The sequence below is a fragment of the Cynocephalus volans genome, chromosome 4 (genome assembly GCF_027409185.1).
Source record: "Cynocephalus volans isolate mCynVol1 chromosome 4, mCynVol1.pri, whole genome shotgun sequence".
NCBI lineage: Eukaryota > Metazoa > Chordata > Mammalia > Dermoptera > Cynocephalidae > Cynocephalus > Cynocephalus volans.
In genome coordinates this window covers 135,408,911-135,431,169 of record NC_084463.1, presented here as the reverse complement: position 1 = coordinate 135,431,169, position 22,259 = coordinate 135,408,911, and the positions used below count along the sequence as shown (strand labels likewise).

At 45.9% G+C, this 22,259-nt stretch overlaps 1 protein-coding gene across 2 annotated transcripts in view; it reads right to left on the bottom strand.

The window, feature by feature from the left end:
* Positions 1-22,259, bottom strand: part of LOC134375612 (low-density lipoprotein receptor class A domain-containing protein 3) — a 231,769-nt gene that overhangs the window by 141,400 nt on the left and 68,110 nt on the right. For both annotated transcript variants that reach the window (XM_063094220.1, XM_063094222.1), the window contains exon 2: positions 18,105-18,251. In XM_063094220.1, the coding sequence (XP_062950290.1) occupies positions 18,105-18,251 (147 nt within the window). The remainder of the gene's footprint in view (positions 1-18,104; positions 18,252-22,259) is intronic.

Genomic DNA, 22,259 nt, shown 5'->3' with positions numbered 1-22,259 from the left:
GCAATGATTCTCATAGTGTGGTCCCTGGAACACCAGCAGCTTCCTGGGTCCCACCCTACACCTGTTGGTTGGGAATCTCCCAGAAGGTCCTGGGAAGCTGCTTACTAAGGACTCTGGGTCGGTCATTCCAACACAGCCAGCTTAGCCCCCTGGACACCATGGACCCTAGATCCTCATGGCTCAAAGTGTAGACCTCACACCAGCAGCATCAGCAACCACCTGGAGGTTTGTTATAAATCTAGAAAGCCTTGCCCCACACCTACTAAGTCAGAATCTGCATTTTACCAATATCTCCAGGCCTTTTGAATGCACACAGAGTTTGAGAAGCTCCAGCCTGGAATACAGGGAGGGTCTTGGGGGTGAAAGAAGAGTTACTGGGCACCCTCCCACCACACATATTTAGTTCAGAGTGCCCTAGGATTTGTTGGCTGCTGATTTTGCAGAGACAGCAAAGAAACTCTCATCAAGGTTCTGATGCCCCTGCTGTACCCTCCAGGGCTGAGAAGCAAAGTCAAGCATGACTGCAGACACTAGAAATGTAATCTCTTTTGGCAGACGTGGGAATGTGTTGTACAGGACACACAATATGCACTCCCTGAGCACCAAGCGAACCCTAAAAACCTCGTCTGTACAGACCTGCATTGGCATGCACTTACCTGCAGGGGGCAGCATAGCAGAGTGGTTCATCGGCTCACTCAAGCCAGAATGTCTGCATTAAAAACTTGACTCTGTCACCCAAGCGCTTTGGCCAGTTACTTAACTTCTCTAAGCCTCAATTCTCCATCTGTATAATGGGGATACTAATACTAGTAGGACTTACTTTGTGGGGCACTGTGAGGAATGAATGAGATTATCCACGCAGAGCACTGGGCACAGTGCCCAGCAGGTAAAGCTGCATCAGTATTCACATCCAGGCAGTCTGACCCCAGACCCCCTACACTACATGCTCACTTAGGGTCTCCACCATTTTGCATAACTCTAAACCTACCCAGACCCATTCCTACATGTGAATGCCCACGTGGAAGAAAACCATTGTGTATTTTCACAAGGAGGACATTCCATTTAAAATTACAGAGGTCTGTAGTTCTAAGGGTGAAGTTGATCAAGTCACTTTACAGATGAAAAAAACTAAGGCCTAGAAAAGCCAGGGTGTTCACCCACAGCAAGAGCCAGTTCTTTGCGGCAAAGTATACTAACTAGGAAGACCACAGGCAAGTGACTTTCAATGTTCTGGTTTCTCTGCACACAGGCACCAAGGCTACACAGGCAATGGCTGAGTGGGGACGGCTGGCTCCACCACGCTGATCATGCTGCCTGCCACTCCCCTGAGCTGTGCTAAGCACAGTGAGTACCCCACCAGCCTGGAATTAAATAGAGAAGACACTGAAGCTGCCAGGTACCTTCTGTTCCTGACCATGAAAAGCTCTCATTAGTCCCCTGCCTCTGGTCTTTAAATCCAAATAAAATATCAGGACACAATGGCTCAAGCTGATGATAACAGGTGTTTACACAAAGGCTTGGTGGGGGGACTCTCCCAGAGTTCACATCCCTTGGAACGCAAAGGAAAAAGGAGAGAACCTGGAAGGATATTTACCTTCAGAAGAATGATTAACACGTAGGAATTGAGGTCAGGGGAGGTGGGAAGGGAGGATATGAGGACAGGCTGTTAAAGCAAATCAGTCAGGTGACCCTTTAAAGTCGTGTGTGTGTGTGTGTGTGTGTGTGTGTGTGTGTGTGTGTGTGTGTGTGTGTGTGTGTGTGTGTGTGTGTGTGTGTGTGTGTGTGTGTGTGTGTGTGTGTGTGTGTGTGTGTGTGTGTGTGTGTGTGTGTGTGTGTGTGTTACAGGTGGGAGGAATCCTACTCCTGCTTAGCAATCCCATCTGCTCTGAGAGCAGCATTGAAAGAGATACAAGAATGCAAGCAATAATTTGTTCCCACGAGTCCCTGCAAACAGTCATTGTTCTTTCATTGATTCACTCAACAAATGTGTACTGAGCATCTCCCACGTGCAAGGAGCTGACGTTGTTTGGTGTGGGGATAACAGTAAACAAGTTGTATGCAGACCCTTTCCTGGCTGACCTGAAGCTTCTAATGTTGCTTGAAAGATGGTACCTATAGACCTTTACTACATCTGCTTGTTTACAAGTCAAAGGTAGGGAAGGCAGTGCTATGGGAGCGGTGATAAGAGGCATCTACCTAGCCTGGGAAGGAAGGAAAGGAAGGCTTCCAGGAGGGGATGTGGTCATAGAATGAGAAGTCCCTGTCTTTATCCATTGATCCATAGATCTATCCATCTATCCACCCACCTACCCATCCACCCATGCATCCATCCATCCACCTGCCCACCCACCCACCCATCCATCTTTGTTCTTTTTAAGCAGCAGTTTCCATCAGTGTTTTACAGTTCTAAACTTCTATCAAAGAACTGGGTGACGTCAATCCTGTAAATAACCAGTATCTCTGGAAAGATGCCAGAGGACACATTTCTATTTATAAAGAAAGGTTCAGAAAAATAAAATCCCATGCTCTAAGTTCTGTACAGAGTCAAGAACAGAAAACGGCCTGCTCCCCTACCCTGCTCAGCTGCGGCATACCAGCCTACCCTGGAATTCACTCACAGAGAAACTGTTGTGTTTTCTCAATTGTTTGTTTTGGGGTGGTTGTACTCAGGTTCTCTGCAGTCATACACAGGGTAAATAGAATGCTGCCCCTGTGTAATTTTCCCGAGGGCCAGCCTTAAATATAAGACGTCAAGGATTGCTGATCGGCAGGAGACAAAGCCTGGCAGAATTAATAAACTGGGTGATGACACAAATCTGCCTCTGTACTCCCATTGTCTAGAATGAAAAACAAAATATTTTTGAAATGCAGAAAATGGCAGGGGGAATCCTGGCACAAGAACTGAAACGTTAAATAGAGAGCCCAGAGGAAGTGTGTTTCATATACGTGTTGTTTTCATAGCCGTTCACACTTGCCAAAGTTTGGTTTGCATCAGAGCATGATTATACAATCCACGGTTTATGTTTCCTTCTGAAATACACCCTGCAGGCCGAAGGGAAGACTGGAATTGAAGGATGCTATGGAACCCTGTCCATCACCTCATCTGTGGCCATAGTTCACTGCAAGCATTAGGGTGATTCCTTATAAAGAAGGACCCACAACTTCTTAAAGGTGGTCATACATCGTTTCCAGGCAGTCCCTATAGCAAGCATGAAAATCCTGATGTCCTAACGGTGCAGGGCCCATTGGCAGGTCAACGGCACTGAAGAGAGATCTTAACGACTGCCTAGAAGCCATCTGCAACCAAGAACAGGTCTGAGCAGCTCTCTTCCAGGGTCACGGGAAGAGGATTCCAAGCAGGTGTTCACCAGTCACTTCTGATTATGAGAGCGGGGTTGTTGTTGACTGTACTGAGCACGCCGCATCCATCCTCATATTTATTCTTCAGGCAGGGAGACTTACCCAGTCGCACCGCCAGCAATTAGTGAAGCTGGGATTTGAAATCATCACAAGCCTGAGCGCCTCTAATGACAGGGAACTCGTTAACACTGAAGGCACCCCATTGCTACCTTTCAAGAGCTTCAGAAAGCAGATTTTGGCTCATTATAAAAAATAAACTTCTGAGTACGCCCATGCTATGAGAGGTGGAAGTGAGCTCTGTTCTGGAAAAGGACAATTATGGCACTGTCTTTGGAATCACAGATGTCAAGAAGAGATTAAAGAAAGGAAAAAAAAGGCTGCTTAGGGAGTGAGTCGGATGAGAATCAAACCTTTTGCCTGTTTACCAGAGAACGTTCTGCGAAAAGAAAATCTTATGCAAGGCCCAACAGATATCTTTATAAAATAGACCTGTGGCTGTTTTGCCTCCAGCAGGGAAAAGGGTCCAAGCCAAAGCCCCCACTACTCTGGTGCTCTCCTTTCTCTCGCTTTGGCACTAAGCCTTGGCACTTCCGTTAGCACAGTTTGACAGGCGTCCTACCCTCAATGGACAGATGAAAAATCAGGTCCCAAATCGGAGAGCTGGATCCCATCAGATCCCTACTGGTCATTATGGCAGATATTCTAGACCTTTCACACATTCACTTCTATGATCTGGACAGCCTTTCCCTTTCCTCTTTAATTTTTTTTTTTAATTGTCCAAGAACTACCAATTGCATGTAGTTAAAGATGATGATGTTATTAATAAAATGGCTAATTCTTCTCAAGAGCTAAGTAAGGGTCAAGCATTGTCTTAAATACTTAACAAGTATAAATGTATTTAAACTCTATGAGGTGAGATACTATTCTATTATTTCCCTATTTCACAGACAAAAAATCCAAGGTACAGAGAGATGAAATAATGTGCCCAGTATGCAAAGGAACCAGGACAAACCCCAGCCAGCCTATGCCAGGCTTGTATACTCTCAAGCACTCCACACACCACCTCCTGTACAAAGATATGAAGTTAGAAAAGAACAATTATCATTATCCCACCTCCCTGAGATGCCCACTGTTAACGGGATATAATCCTGTTGGCATTACTTGTCGAGATTCCCAAAGGCCAGGCACTTCTTGCTGAGAATTTCATTTCTGGCTCAGATAAAGTCATTTTCTTTCTTGGGCACTGTGATGAGAGCACCTGTGATCCATCTGATTTCTTTAGGAGATAACACGCACCAAAGCGCCTTAAAAGCAAAAGAGAGCACTAACTCGAATCATGTCGCCATCACATGACTCAGCCCTCTCTGTTCAGAATAGCTTGTTTTGAGATCAACACACTAGCTGGGGTGCCTCCTACCTGCCTGGACTTACCAAAAGGGATGCTCTGCTGGGCATCCCTTCTACCTGGATATGGAAAGATGCTGACAATACAACATTTGCCCAAGCAACTTCCTCATTCATCCAGACTTAGTCTAATCACAGGACAAATGAGTCTCAAAATGTAGCAAGCACCAGACTCACCAGGTGCTTGTGAAGATGCAGACTCTGTCTCTGGGATTCTGTTCTCTGGGATCCCCAAATCTACATTAAATGAGCCAGGTGACCCACCAAGCACACTACAGGAAGTACTGGTTGGGGGCTGTCCCTAAGACCCCGGGAGCCCAGGTAGTGAACACCTTAGCCCTTCATTCTGTTGTTACTCAAGAGAAAACTCACAGCTTTGTTTTGTTTTTCTCTTTCTTTTTTGTTGGCAACATCCTTTGAGCAGATTCATGCAGAGCCATCAAGATAACACTATAACACTCCTTCAATCATTCAGAAAATTTACCCGTCATGTCACGGTGGTTAGTCTGGTGACTGTCAGATGACAGTAGGAAAGCATTTATGACTCTTTTGCTGTGACTCTTGCACAGGAGATTTCAAAGCATGAGGTAATGAAAAGAACTACAACTAACATTTACTGAATGCTTACTGTGTGACGGCCATTGTTCTAAGAGGTTTACAGAGAGTCAGTTCATCTTCATAAGCCCAAGATATCCTTCCTGTCCCATTTTATAGATGTGGCAACTGAGGTACAGAGAGGTTAAGTAACGTGCCCAGGGTCACACAGCAAGGGTGTATGAGGACGTGATATGACCCACTCATCAGACTCTGGAGTCCATGCTCTTGACTGCTAAGCACAAGCTACTTCCTTCCCTTGGCTTATGAGGCCCTGAGTGATTAACCAACCACCTACTTCTCTAAGCAGCCCCTGGAAATCTCTCTGCTTCCTGCTGTCTAGCCACAGGAATGACTACAGGTGGCCTAAATGTGCACCAGCCTCTTTACCCTCAGGGCTGTACTCAGGCTTTCCCTTTCCATGACAGTTCTTCTAACCTTCAATGCATTAGATGTTTGTGTCCTCCCAAAATTCACACGTTGAGGCTTTGATCCCCAATGTGATGGTGTCAGGAGTTGGTGCCTTTGGGAGGTGATTAGGTCATAAGTGTGATGCCCTCATGAATGGGATCACTGCCGTTATAAAAGAGACTCCAGAGAAATTTCTTGCCTCTTTTACCATATGAGGACACAGCAAGAAGACAGCTGTTCATGAACCAGGAAACAGGCCCTCACCAGACACCAAATCTTCTAGCACCTCGATCTTGGGCTTCCCAGCCTCCAGAATTGTGAGAAATAAGTGGTGTTGTTTATAAGCCTACCACATTTTGTTATAGCAGATTGAACAGACTAAGACACTGGCATTATGAAAAGTCTAAATGGAAAAAACTCTCAGGGGACACTCAGAGTGGGCCCTGAGTGGCAGCAGGGACAGGGAAAAGGGTAGATGAAGGAGCCCAGCCTTGAATCAAAAGCCCCAGCACTGCCACCTCTGCACCACAGAAACATTCCAGGAAACTGGGAGCAACCCTAGTTTGGATTTTAACATCAGACAGCAAGTGGCAGAGGCCCGCCACATTCCACATCAAGACCATCTGCTCCCTGTCATCTGATGGCTTCACTCGGTGGCCCACCACTCTCCCATCCTGCCGCCCGGCTGCTGACAGTGATGTGAATAGGTGGCTTGAGCACCCAGGAGCAGGGAATGCCAGGAGCTCAATGGAACAAGGTCTGAGACATGCAGAGGAATGGTGACGCATGCACAGCCTCAGGGACAAACACACAGCTACAGGCAGGACCCTGCTTCAGGTCCACCTCTCATTGGCCAAAATATTCAAAACAGCCAAGGGATCACCCACTTCTCCAACAATGCCCAATCCATCCTTGAACCATTCTCTCTCTTACCTCTCTGTGCAATTCAAGAAGGCGGCAGGATGGCCTCTCTCCCTCCTTCCAAAGACACAAAATGCTCAGCTCCACTCTCCTCGCCTCCTCCTCAGGAGGATTGGCAAACATCATAGGCTTTATTGCTAGATCTCAAAAGAACAGGAGAAGCAAACAACCCTTCTAGCCATGCAGAATCTGATTGTCTGCCTCCCAAACCTCATCTTTCCAATATAAAGGGCACAGATGATAGAAATAAACAACTCTGGTGTGTGTATCCTCTGTATTTTAATTTAGAATGAAGCTGAGGCTCTGCCGTACAGTAGAACACAGGATACACGCATGTAACCTGTGTCAGTCCCCTTCTTTCCAGCCATATTCTAGAAAGCATGACAGTCTTCTAGCCCTAAGGCATTCCCAACATTTTATGGTACTCCTCTTGCAGGGATCTTAACAAAAGACATGGTATAAACAACCATGTCAAAAGCCAAAAGTTCCTGAAATGCTTTCCAAAGAGGGGTATGCAGTTACCTTTGACCTCAAAGATTCTCTCCCCACATCCTCTTCCACTCTAAACCTTCAGAAAACTAATCTTCGAATGTTACTAGCAAGGGTCTCTCTGGTCACGTGTCTGCATTATAAGAAAGTACCACATCCTCCTTTTGAAATTATTATTTTCTCATCTGTCTCTGGATTTTTTTTTTAAAGCCACTTGGCAACTGCTCACTAGCTGTGTTGCAGATGAAAGTGCAAGGCTGCATAAAAAAGTAAAAATAAAAAGACTGCACAGTCACAGCCTCACTTGGATCAGCAAGATTTGTCTGGATGTGCCAGGAAAAAAAATTTTTTTGATGTTCTGTGATTTTGCAGTCATTTAAATTTTATTAGCAATTACCGAGCCTGTTACCACTGACTACATCATGCAGTTACAGCCAAGTCCTGGCAACAGGAACGTGCCGGATTGACAGGGGCCCAGGCAACCTGGCCACACTCATTCCAACAACACAGGAACATGAACATCCCCTCCCACCCCTTAGCTCGGAGCAGTTTCATTAAGATTCTCCCCTTGCAGGCAGGGAAAAGACAGCACACAGACCTGATAATAAGAAGCTCTCTGGAAGTGTTGAGGAGGACCAGTGAGATGAAGCGTGGCTGATAATTTGTGCAAAAGAGTTGATTTAAAAGATGACTTTAAGATGACTCCAGACCAATAGCTTCTCGGCTGGTGACAGTACTGGCATTTAAATTGGTAGTTCCAAGAAAGCAGTGGCTGGTCCCAACCAGTAGCTGCTATCACCTAGAAGGGAACAAGGGATCTGGAAGGGGCTTGGTGGGATTCTGGCAGATGCCATCCAAGTCACCCTGGTTGCCACCAGAATAGGATTAGAATGGCATCAGCAAAAAATAGGTATGGGGAGCCTCAGCTAAATAATGAAACAAAACTTTCTAAGAACTGGGAGGATTGGTGATCTCAGAAATGAAAGAGTTGCTCTTCTCCAGGAAGATATTAAATTAATTGGATAAGTTCCTCCTGGTTTTTCTCTAGGTTCCAGGAAGCCTTAACTCGATAGAATTGGCTCAATTTTTTCCCTAACCAGAGAGTTTGGGGTCTTCTGTCCCATCCAAGGGAGGGGGCACCAGGATCCCTGCTAGAGTCTGATCCTTCTCACCTTCTGGGGGGGAGGGGCAATGGGAGCTCAAAAGCATGTAGCTGGTGTGGGGCTCCTCCAACCCCCACCCCTCAAACCAGGCTATCAAAGGGTCCCTAGGTTCTATCTCCTGAAAATGGTTCAGAGAAGGGGAGATGCTAATTTTGACTAATGTGCTGTTGACATGAACATCCACAGTATTTTTGAAATAGAACAGCCTCCCTTCCATAGCTGAGACAACCTGTTAGAAAACAGAATCTATGCCTCATCATACAGCCCATCTTTGATGCCTGAAGAGCCTGAGGGAGCCTGGATCAAAAATTCTCTGGCAACCCTGGAGACTCCCCTTCACAGAGCACATGCATCCTTGGGGAAGGGAGAAGATGTGAAAGTGTGTTTTAGTAAGTGCCTGCAACACACCAGACACCAGCACTTTCACATCTATTCTCACACTACCCCCTTTTCACACCAGCCCCCATTTCACAGATGAAGAAACTGAGGCTACAAGAAGGGAAGGGACTAGCCAGTGGCACAGCTGGAATCTAAACCAGAAATATAAGACTCCGCGTTGCCAGTAAACCTATAGCTAATATTTACTGAGTGCTTACAATGTGCCAGCTGCTGTTTGAAGGTTTTTCAAGCGTTTCACTCATTTAATCCTCACAAAAATCCCATGGGAGTTTATGAGGAAACTGAAGCTAAGTCGCTGCCCAGGTCCCTCAGACCCCATGTGATGGAGCCAGGATGTGACACAGGCATCGTGGCTCCAGAGCCAGGTCCCTCCCCCTTGGCACCCTGCCTCCTATCCTCCAAGCACAGCACCCTAAGCAAAACATCCACACATGGCACATGTATCTGTTTGGAAATGTTCCGTACCCTTGGTTGTAACATCATATGCTAACGATCAAAGAAAATTACTGTATTTCATTGAATGCAAGATGCCACCAAATGCAAAGCACATCACTATTTTATATGTAACTAAGAAAGAAAAATCTCTGCCAATTAAACTAGGATGCCATGTTTTCTTAGCCCACCGGGAAATATGAAAAAAAGTGTGCATTAGAACTAAAGAAACACCGGAGGCCTCAGAAAGGGCCAGATGGTGAAATGCATGACAGATGCAGAATGAACAAGGTTCTCTGCGAGTGCAGAAAACATTCTAATGTTAAATCTGATTTTTCAAGAAAACCTGATAATCCCAATTTCTATGTGCAAGCTCCCAATTTATAAACACTGGCAACTAACTCATGCTTTTAGTGTCCTTGTACAGAACAAACCAAACCTGACTGCAGCCCAAACTTGCTGGGACCCCCAGTTGGAGCCCTCCCAGCTACCAGGCAGGGCTGGAGGGCACAGAGCCGATGACATTGTATTTAATCTATGGCACCTTTCCCACCCCCATGGCTCTAAAAGGCACAGAACTTTCATAGGCTGCCATACACACTAACTAGCACTCAGGGTACCTTTTCAACATGGAAGTAGTCGAGTCAAGGCACCAGGTGATAGAAGAATGAATACATACAGACCACTGTTTTATAAAACATTTATTTTTCTCATTTAAATCACTTCTCTTAGGCTTTCAAACCACTCCTGTTCTTTGTAAACTCTTGGTTGGTCATGTTCCATAACCACCATGCTATCAAGGAGGGGTAAACAAATAACTATGAAATACTTCCAAGTGGACACGGCAAGAATCCACACAGCATCGGGACCACCAGGAGCTGAGTCTGCGAAGATCTCATCCTGTGGTAGCTGCTGGTCCCTGGGAGGTTTATCTTGTGAATATTTGCCCAGTGTAGTAGGTCGTATAGTGCCCTGGGACCTGTGAATGTGACCTTATTTGGAAATAGGGTCTCTGCAGATATAATCAAATTAAGATGAGTCTTACTAGATTAGGGTAGGCTCTAATCCAATGTCCAGTGTACTTATAAAAGGAGGAAAATTTGGACACAGAAGCATAAAGACACAGAGACAGACACGCAGGGAGAACAGCATGGGATGATGGAGACAGAGACCAGAGTGACGCACGTACAGCCAAAGAAGGAAAGGACTGCAGCAACCACCAGAAGCTGGAAAAGGCCAGGAAGGATCCTCCCCTCGAGGCTTCAGAGAGAGCACGGCCCCACCAACACCTTGATTTTGGACACATGGCCTCCAGAACTGTGAAAGACTATGTTCCTATTGTTTTAAGCCACCTAGTTTGTGGTGTTTTGCTACAGCAGCCCTAAGAAACTAATATACCCAAAGAGTTTTGATGTGCTTTGTATTTCTTTACCTGGTGTAAAATGACCAGCATCTTCAAAAATCTACCGGGAGCCTAAAGGTTTGCATAAGGTCAAATTCATGTCAAGTCAAGTGCAGCCTGAAAACCTGGAAATGTCCTGTCAGGTGCCTAGCTGGGAATTTATGCTGTGATTCCAACATGTGACCTGAAAGTCTTTCCTCACCTCAAGGCACACATCTGGAGTGGAAAGAGGGGTCCAGAAGATGGTTACGCCTACAAGTTCTGGGCCTAACATGCTAGAGGCCACAGGGAGCGGTGCTTGTTTCAGGGCAGCTTCATGAAGGTGGCGGGGACTACACAGCCACAAGGCTGCAGAAGACGGTTCAAGCAATGCAGCAAAACACCACCATCAAAATCCACTTAGTTTCATTGCATGCGGCTCCAGCAGAGCTGAGACAGCCGATGGCCCCTGGGGGAGTGGGGGCCAATGGCAGGTCCATGACGGCAAAAGAGGCACCTCCAAACTTCCTCCCCTGCTGCCTCAGGAGCCTGGCTCGCCTCACGCCCTCAAATATTTGTTTTCTTCCTTCTGTACCAGCTTAGGTATCTGGCTGGCTCCCCAGAGCCCTAAGCTGAGGGAATTTCATGAGAGCTCAGGACTGTGTATTCAAGACTCTCAAGCAAAAAGATGTTGACCGAGCACACAAAGGTGTTCCTATGGCCTAAGCTCTTAAACTGAGAAGAAGAGGGAGGGGAGGAGAGGGCAGTCTGGAGCAGAAGCTTCTAGCATTGCACTGGCCAGGAATGTCACCAGCACTGTTGGGCCTAAGGGAATAATATAAGTAGCACTTACGGAACGATTCACTTACACCAGGCGCCCAGCTATGAGCCTCACCTAGTTAGCTCAGTGAGGACTTACAGAGCTGATCACCATCCTGTCTGCACCAGGAAATAATACTGATTGTTTAAGGACAGTTCCTTTCTAGCTGGCTTATGTCCTGGACATACTTCTTAACAAATGTTTTACATGTCACCTTGGAGTAGGCACTGCTACTGTCCCCATTTTACAGATGAGGAAATAGGTGTAGAGTAAGGTAAAGCAGCACCAGGGCCTCAGAAGTCACGAATGGAAGCCAGGGGGAGCCAGCACCATCAGGCCCCAAAGCCCCTGTTCTTAACCACAGGATTTACAGACTCACATTCGAGATGAAAGAAATAAAGTGGAGTGGGGAGCATGCCCGGAACTACCTGAGACATTTAAACACGAATACACAAACAAAACGGCTCGGTCTAGAAAAGGGGCAACGTTAATACACATAGGTCATGGATTTCTCTCATACCACGAGTATGTCTTTCATTCTGAAGTGTCTAATAAGCATAGCATTGACACACCTGACATTCTCTATACTCTTCCACATGCCAGCTTTGTTTTCCAAGGCTCACCTCCTTCAGAAGGGCTTTGGAATTCAGCACTTAAACAATGGCTTGCCAGAACCAAGACACAGAGAAAAAGAGACACCCCACTCTCAAGGCAAAGCTGTCGGCCCAAAGCAGAAAAAGCATGACTCTCCCGAGCAGCAGGGCAGCACAGGGGTTTACTGGCCAAGGTGGGCTCACGAAAGCCCAGATGGCTTTAATGGTCCCTAGGAAGTAGCACCTTTCCTGGGGCTGCCACAACAAAGTACCATAAGCTGAGTGGCTTAAAGCAGCAGAAATTTATTCTCTCACGTTTCTGGGGGCCAGGATCTGGAATCAAGGTTTCAGCAGGTCCATGCTTCCTCTGAGACTCTGGACAGAATCTTCCCTGCCTCTTCCTAGCTTCTGGGGATGACCGTCAACCCTTAGCATTCCTCAGCTCACAGCTACGTCACTCCAGTCTCTTCCTCTGTTGTCCCTTGGTCTTCCCTCATATCTTCTCATTAGCTTCTTATAAGGACAGCATTCATATTGGATAAGGGCCCACCCTACTCCAGTATGATCTCATCATCTTAACTAATTACGTCACAGCAACCCGGTTTCCAAATAGGTCACATTCCAAGGTACTAGGAGGTGGGACTTCAGCATATTTTGGCAGGGACCCATTCAACCCAAAACAGCTTTTCACAGAGCTGAAGGGGAAACTAAACCCCAATGTGGCTGCACTCCACTATTCATTGACAGGTTGCTTTCCCAGGCCCCAGCACATCAGCTGTCACCATCCTCTTCTCTAAGAAAGGACAGAGAGGAGCCTAAGAAAATAAGAAGCAAGCCGTATCCATCCTATGGAAGCTTCCTGATTTCCAGGGCATCTCACACATGCAGCCAAGCATCAGGTGCCTTGATGAAACAGCTGAATTCCTGTTAAGGCTTGGTGAGGACAATGACTCAGAATCCAGTTTTTCCCCTCATCTCTGCTTGTCCAGTAGCACCAGGCTTAAAAGAAAACATTACATGTGGTGCCACCTAGAGGCAGAAGATGAGGAAGACGATAAAAAGGAAAGGGAAGCATGTGGGGCCTGAACCTCGACCCCGGCTTTCTTCCCCTTTTGTCTTGGTGATCTCTATTCCAAACTTGCCCTCTCAACCTTTTCTCACGGTTTCTGCCATCATACTAGAGCAATTAGAAGGCATGCTCACAAAATGGTCACAAACAGCAAAAACAAATTAAATTCAAATTCCATTTTTGCACCTACTTTTCTGTGTCTCTGGATTTGGAGATTCATCACAATTTTATCATTTGACAAAGTCTTTGAATTTACTCCCCTTCCACCTCCCACCAAACATACACAGACACACACAAACAAATGGCCTGAGAATTTAAAAGTCTGTACTTAACCTGTTCAAAGACATTAATCGATATCATTTTCCAAAAGAGAAAATGAACCATTTTGCAATGAGGATCTCAAACATTCCAGATCTCTCCCCCACTTGGTTAGGGCAGCTAAAATCTGACACAAAACTGGAAGGATATCTTTCGGCGCCTGATTCCAAGTCACATGTAGATTCTGGACATTTGGATTGCCACTTTATTACAGCGAGTGGCAGTAATTAAAGTACGTTCTCTTTGAGGTTACCATTCAGACACTCACAGGACAAAAAGCCACTTTATCGCATTTTAAAAATCATTTCCATGGGAGGAGGGGAGAGGAAGGGAGGAAAGGGAGGAATTGGTAAAGGGCCACAAAAATCAACTACATTGCATATTGATAAATTTAAAAAATAAATAAAAACCAAATCATTTCCATAGAAAAACATTATCAATGTTTTTAAATTTTTTTAAAAAGCATGTTACGCTTGATAATATGTCATGATAACAGTGTGGTCCCATTCAGTGGGTAGCAAACATGTGCAGAGAAAGACTGAAAGATCCCACTGGGGTCTCTGATGGAAGAAGGTTATGGGGACTTATTTTCTGGGTCTATAGGCAAGCTGTGCATAATAGTCCTGTGGCTCAGTTTACTCATCTGGAGATGACAACAGGCCTTTCCTCATAGGCTTTTGTGACAGTCAAATGAGTTAATACAACAAAAAGCACATGGGATAGTGTGGCCCAGAGGAAGCTCTAGTAAGTACACACTATCACTGTCGCCATAATCAGTGCTTTCATGGACTATCCACATTTTCCTAAAACATCTCTCTATTCCTTTTACTACCAAAAAAAAAAAAAAGTTATTCGGATAAAATGATCTCTTAGGGCATTCTACTAAGAACAGAAATACACAAAAAGTATCCCAAAATAAGCCTCTTCTCAAAACTCTAAGAAGGTTCTCCAGCTTCATAAGGCAGAAAATTTAATGTCTTCACCCAGCTGGTAATTAATTTTGGTCCATGAATAGATATTTCACAAGGAAATACAACTAATAAATAGAGGTATGGGAAAGCATTCAACTTCACCAGGTAATAAAAAAATAATTTTTTTAATAAAATACATCACTGTTTTCAACTATTTAAATTAAGCAGAAAAAATGTTTTTTGAAAATTTTACCCAACACTGCCAAGACTAAAATAAAGTCACAATGATCACACACTGCCAACAAGGGAGCAAATTGGTACAAACCTTTAGCAAAACAATTGGGCAGAGTCTTTATAAAGAGCCAGAAAAGGCTCCTGCCCTTCAACGTAGTCATTTCTTCACTGCTGAGAATCTAGCCTAAGAAAATTTCTTAAAACAGGGGGAAGGTTATGTCTACCCTCAGGTTCACAACAGTGAACACTATTTCCAATAGTGGAAACTAGAAACCAAGTAAATGCCAAATCATGAGTAAATACACTACATTATACCAAGTTAATGGGCTATTATCTAGGCACTGAAAATGATAACAAGAAATATTTTTAAAACATACAAAATGTTAACATGTTGAAATACTACATGGGAAAAAAATCAAAATATAAAATTGTATATCCATGGTGATTACAACTGGGAAATAAGCCTGAATGAAAACATCCGAGATGCTAACAGTGGATCTGTTCGAGTACAGAAATTCTACATGTGGTTCCTTTGTTTTTCTCCTCCTTCCAGTTTTTACAATATGTGATTTTATTACCTTTATGATAAAAAAAATTTCTTCCTGTCTTATAAAAAATCTTTCTTCTGCTGTGGATATAGAAGAGCTGCTCACTGTCTCATATCACCACCACAAGACCCCTCTCTCCAGGCTCTTCCTTGCCCTTTGGAAAGGGCAAGAATTCTGTTTTTTAGAGCATATGATCGTCTCAATGCCAAAGCTCTGTAGGCACTTGAGGCAAATCACCTTTCCAAGGTGAGAACGTTGGCCACATTAACTCTCTTGCCCTTAAGTACACAGCTTTGCCAAAGAATTGGAGAAAGGGCTTTGTGACTCATGACTGAGATGCAGAGCCGGTCTCCCTCCCTCAAAGGAGGTGACACAAATCCTTCATCAGCCACTCCCAGGATGTCCTTGGAAGCATGTCATGTCGGTCACCCTAAAGACCACAGCCCTGCCGTCCCGGGCTCTGGCTGAAACTATCATGTATTTCTGTCATCTAGGTATGAATATATTCCTTCATTGATCCTGGCACATTTTGATCCACAGAAGTAAAAAAGCAAAAGTGATTTAAACACCCAACAATAAATGGTTACATTACAGTGTCTTTACTTGAAGGAACATTAGGCAGCCTCACAAGACAACAATCGTGAGTACCAGATAGAACATGTAACCAAGGAGCTCTAACATTAAGTAGAAAACAGCAGGTAATTCAATCCTACATCCCCATGACGATGACCACATAAAATAGTTGGTGCAGACTGACCCATAATATTTAATGTTAACAAGCCACTTCCCGTATGGAGGCACGGTGCTGTGTGCTGCACACACGTTAAAACTTCACAGCAATGCTATAGATGAGAAGCCTTCTTACTCCCATTATGGAGAGGAGGAAATTGAGGTCCCAGAAGATTAACGAATTCTCTTTAATCCTCCCAACGGCTAAAGTTTAGAACATTCTGGTAACTTTCCCAAGATCACACAGCCCCCTTAGCAGAGAGCAGGGGCTTAGATGTGGACATCAATAGTCTTTCTCCAGGGCTCAAACTCTCAACTCCTAAACTGGAAGGGAATAGGTAAGAGATTCAAGTTGAAAGTGAATTTGTTTTAGGAAAAGGACTTTTTTCCTTCCCTCTATTGTCTAAACTTTCTAGTGTTCTGTTTTTACAAGTTAAAGACAAAAAAAGAAGGGCAACAGAGGAGAGGTTAAGGCACGTGTTTGTGAGTATGGCCTATTAGTTATGTTTTGATCAAAAGACTAAATAAATGCCAGTCAAGTCTCCACCACACTTAGGGGTTAAGTGTAGCAAATGAGAAAAAAATGGTGGACAGCCAAGAATGAGCCTGTTCCAAACCAAACCCACTAGCTACAAGCAGCTGCCAGCACCATCTTCTCTCTCTACCACTTCTTCTGGTTTGAGCATGAATTCTAAAATCACAGGACTAAACTGACAGAGGACAGAGTACATCACAGAAGACACTAATATCCCACAGTTGCCATGGACAAAGCTGTGAATAAGACTTAGAAACTGACTCCTAATCCTGCATTCCTTAACAAATTTCTCATGTGCTGAATATTCCCAACTCAGCTAACAACAATCCGCATTTACTGGAGTTCAAATACACACCATATCCCAAAAATGGTAATTCCACATACTTGAACAGTGTTTAATAATCCTCAAAACTGGACAGATTATAGAGCTCACACATACTATCTCATTTGAAACTCAAACGATAAATGTTACATTTCTAGCAATGTTGAAGCCAGGCTAGAAATAAGTGAAAGCTGAAATAGATGTAATACTTTTCAAAAACAATTCTGCAAACATAAAAATGCATTATGTACAGTGATCTATTCAGAAAAATCACATGCAACAAAATGAAAAATTCCCCCCCCAAAATAAATTCTCCCAATGTCCCCTCCCTGAAACTTCTCTGAAGAGCAGGAACAGGCATCAGGAATACTGAATCCCTGTATCGAGGGTCTCAGAGCAGACAGCTTGCCCTAGGGAGCACATCCGGACGGAGGGAGTGGCTGGCACCAGAGGGTGAGCTCCAAACGTAGTGCTCCTTCCCACACGTCAAGAGACTGGGCCTCAAGTCCTGGGAACGGCTTTTAACTTTTTTGATAAAAATTCAAATTATTATCCTATCCTCGGCTGGCTTCCAGAAAGACGGCAGAAGCCCATGGAACAGCCAAGAACCCTGTCCAGCTGTGTGGTCCCAGGGCAGTCACCCATTAGACAACCCTGTGCCCACCACTCGCCAGGTGTGCTTCCTACCTGCCAGCATGCCCCGGAGGATGACCACAGGCAAGCTCATTCTGCAGAGGCAAACTTCAGGGAGGAAGAGGAATATGCCTCCATGGGGGTAGGGAGCAGGACCCAAACGTCATCCATGTTTCAGGGGCACAAAATGGGTGAGAGGCGGAATAAGGAAGTGGGGGGAAGGGAGAAAGGATAAGGAAGACCACCACATCCTGGTGGTTCCCATTTGAACATGATGCCCCCGGCAAAGGCCCAGGCCATATCTATCAGCAGAGAAAGGGGATGGAGGAAAGAATTACCACCTATTCAGTACCAACTCCCTGCTGGACACTTGCAGGCTACACCTCATTTAATCATCCAGAAAACTCCACAATGTACTGCAAGATGGTTATCAGCATGGGCCTTGAGGTCAGGCAGCCTTGGGCACCAATGCCAGATCCGCTCCTTGCTGGTGTGAGATGCTACAGCAACAAAACCTCTGGGATTCTCAGATTGCTCCTATGTAGAGCAAAGGCAATGACAGCACCCCAGGGTAAGGGTTAGTAGAGCCTGACGTTAGAATCCTCTGCTCTCCCAAAGCTGTGGCTCTACTGCCACCTTGACCCCTGCTTCTGCAAAGACCATGCTGCTCTGAGACAGGTACAGAGTGTAGAGGGCGGGAATGCTGGCCAGAGGCCCAGCCCAGCAACTCACAGCAAGCAGAGTGCACAGGCTCGAGTCAGAGCAGGCCTCCACAGCCTGCCCGCGGACTGCCCAGCCCCAGCCCCAGCCCCAGCCCCAGCCCAGGCCGGCCACTCACGGCACTCCTTCTCGTCACTCTTGTCGAAGCAGTCGGGCAGCCCATCGCACTGCCAAGCACCCGGGATGCACCTCCCGTTGCTGCACATGAAGTTGCCTGGAATGTTGCACTCGTTGGTGAAGTTGTTCCCTGGGAGCAGCTGGCTCTCTGTGGGAGAGAGGAGGCAGGGGTTAGACAGCACAGCAGCAGCCAGGACCGAGCCCACCCAATGGAAAGGGCTGCTGCACGGCAGGGGTGAGACTCCCTGTGGGCGACTTCACCCCCTCTGGGCCTCAGTTTACTCGTCCAAGAAATGGACTGATAATCTCCCACCCCACTCGGGAGATTCTGAGAGGACGAAATGGAGAAATTTAGAGAAAGCACTTAGGTGTCTGGCACACAAGAGGGGCTCACTGGCTTTTCTTTCTCCATCAAAGAGATTGGTTATAAAAACCACATGTTCTTTTCTGGCCATGGGCAGTGGCTAAAAATTAAAGTTCCAGACAGGAGTGAGCACTGGACTCCCAATGTCTCCAACAGTAGGAACTGCAGGATCCTTCCAGGCCTCAGACTCTGTAGCCCCTACAATCACAGCATCCCTGAATTTCAGCTAAGTTGGCAGGAATACTGGGCAATCGTTTCACTCTAAGAAATAGGAGCCCAGACCTACAAAACCGACCTGCCTGAGGCTGCATGAGTAAGAAAGGCCAAGCTGAAACTTGAACTCGGGCTTTCTAATCCCCATGAGGGTATCATGGTTCTGAACTGCTTGCCAAGAGTTACTGGAGGTTGAGCACCAAGTCCCAAGGTTCAGATTCAACTCCACTGAACGCAGTCACAAAGTGCCAAGCCCCAACCCCAAACCGCCAGCCCTGAGGCTGGAAAGCAAACAGAGGCGACAGGAATTGTGCGTGTGGGGAGGGGTGCTGAATTCATCTACCAGTGGACCCTGGGGGCAGATTTTCAAGGAAGCCAAGATCTGATCAGTCTGAGTCATGTGATCAATGGCTGGGAAATAAGGAGCCATCTGGAAGTAAAACAGTCTTGGGGAAAAGGAAGGGAAAAAGGCCAGTCCCTCAGCACACTGTAGCTCGAGGGCTCCCTCCTGAGTCATCCAATAAGCATTTATTGGACATTTATGGCCAGATACTTGTGTTCGGTCCTAAAGAAGCAGAGGCAAAAGCTGGGGCTCCTTCCTTCAGGCTGGAAAGGCACACAGGCATACTAATGCTTTCACTGCCACGTTATAAGAAGAGCAATATCCAGACCTGCCTGGGGGGGACAGGAGAGAAGGGTCCATGATCCTCCTCACAAGCCTGGCCACAGAGAAGCATCTCTCAGTCTCAATATTCCAGGTCCCTAACATCATGGCCTCTTTCATGCCCCTATCTTTTATATGTGCTACCCTGTTTACGCGGAATGCCCTTCAACCTGCTGGGTCTCCTAGTAAATCACTACACACCCTCTAGCAAATAACTGCTATGCGGCCTTCCCTCTGAAGTGTTCCCTAGCTTCTCCAAGCACAGATGAGCACCTACTCTGTTGGCTGGTGATGGTACTACTGGGGTGATACTAAAAATATTTTATAACTAGAACAAACAGGCAACAACCAGTTGGAATGGATACAGCCATAGGCAAGCAGCACTACATCAGCCCTAGTGCCATGTCTCCTTGTAGACCGTCTGTCTAAACAGCTCATCGGAGAACTCTAGAAAAGAGGCTACAATGAGGAGCTCCAGTCCGTCCAACAACCCACGTCGAAACCCTAGAATTCTCCCTTGTTCCTGTCTCACTTCATCATCCCCTAGCAGACAGACGATCACCAAGTCTCCATTGCCACAGCCGTGACTCCAGCCCAAGCGCCACCATCTCTCACCAGGATTACTGCCCGGCCACAAACTCCCAACTTGGCCTCCTGCCTCCCACCTTGACCCTCTTCAGCTCATTCTCACCTCTGTAGCTAGAACAATCTTTCTAAACAGCAAATCAATTATGACACTTCCTCACTTTAAAAAGCCATTGAATATCTCCCCAGTGTTTTTAAGATAAAGTCAAAATTCAAGGGAATCAAGAAAGATTTTAGGAAAGAGGTGGCATTTGCAGTAGATCTTGATGGATAAAAGTAAGAGCCCTCTAGGCCTAGAGAACAGTATTAGCGAAGAAACACTGCAGGAAGGCACAGCCCAGGACACAGAAGGGTATGGAATAAAAAAAAATCATGCAGCTCTAACAGTTAGGAATGTTGCAAATGTATCGTGCTGCTCTCTCTCCTATTCAACTGCCAAGTCAGACTCACTAATCAATCAGGGCACTTTGTTTCACTGAGCCCAGACTCAATATCAGACTCCTTCTCAAGACTATACTCCAGAAAGCCACCACCAACCCAGAGAATATGAAACCAATTCTCCGTCTCCAGGAGTGACAGGAGAGGAACCTAAGAAGGACAGCCAGATCCTGGATCCCAGCCAGACACCGAACACTCAACCCAGAAAACCCACACATTCCAGCTGCTTCATAACAACAGCTCCAGGTTTCCCCAGCAAGCAGGGAAGGAATGTAACTGTCATTCATTCTGTTTTATTTGGAAATCACTTACACTTGCTTTTATAGAGCTAGCTCCTTGAAGGCAAGCCCCTGGAAAAGTCACCACAACTGTGAAATCTTGTTCTGATAAACAAATTTCTGGAGCCAGAAAATTGGCCAGATTAAATACCAAAGTGCTTGCTCTGAGAGTCAATAAGATGGAAGCGCATGGACTTGACAAATGAATGGGTGGATGCAGAGACTCAATGCCATGTGTGTTACACACAGGTGGTCCTGCCAGCCACGGGGCTTAAAGTGCTTTCCCGGGAGGGACCTGGTGACCGATAACAGAGGTACATTTTTGTGCTCTTCCAAGCAACTCCAGTATGCACGCAGGGGGCACTTAGCCTTGTGCTTTAGGGAAGTGACATCATCCAACTCAAAATTAGAGAGATTAAATCCTGTTGATTCTGTGTTCAAAACCTTTTCTCAAGCCCATTCAATTTGCCTCACTAAATTGGCACTGCCCAATCCAGGCTGCCATTATCTCTTGCCTCCTTTCAACCAGTGGTTCTTGACAGTGGCAATTTTACCCCCCCAGAGAACACATGGCAGTGTCTGGAGACATTTCTGTTTGTCATGAGTAGGGGAATGCTATTGGCATCTAGTAGACAGATGCCAGAAATGTTGCTATGCATCCTGCAACGCACGGGCAGTCCCCAACAAGGACTCCTCCAGCCCAAAATGTCACTAGGTTGAGAAACTGCCGATTTCCACTTCTCACTCCCTCCAGTTCCTTCTCTTCACGCACGGTGAGATTTTAACATGCAACAGATGCTTTCTCTGTGACCTCAGAATATATCTAAAACTCTTGCCATGGCTTTCAAAGCCCATAATGACCCAGCCCCTGCCTACCTCTGCAACCTCACTTCAAACCGTTTCCTGGAACACACTTATGTCCCCCCTGCCATGAGACCTCCACATGTGCCACTGCAGACCCTGAACATTCTTCTGCCCACCTTTCACCTGCTGTTATGGGCTGAATTTTGTCCCTCGCCCCCCAGTTCATATATTAAAATCCTAACCCCTAGTACCAGAATGTGACACTAATCGGAGACAGGGTCTTTAAAGAAGTAATGAAGTTAAAATGAGGGTATGAGGGTGGGCCCTAATTCAATATGAACAGTGTCCCCAAAAGAAGAGATTAGGACACAGACGTGCACAGAGGGATGACCATGTGAAGACACGAGGAGAAGATAGTCATCTGCAAGCCAAGGAGAAAGGCCTCCAAAGAAGCCAACCCTGTGAGACCTGCACCTCAGACTTTCCAGCCTCCAGGATTATGAGGAAATAAACTGCTGCTGTGTAAGCCCCTCGGTCTGCAGTACTTTGCTATGGCAGCATGAGCAGACTCACGTACCTGGCTGACCCCTTCATTCATCTTTCAGACCTCAGCTCAAATCACTCACTCTGAGATCCCTTCACTGGCACCCAGTACAAGGCTGGTCCCCCTGCTTCTCTCTCTGTAGTGTCCTGTGTTTTCCTTTATCCCACTTGCATGTCCTGATGTACCTGTACGACCTGTCCACTAGACTGAACACTCCCTGAGGGCAAAGGCCCTGCTTCGGTCTGCTCTGCGTCCTGGACACCTGC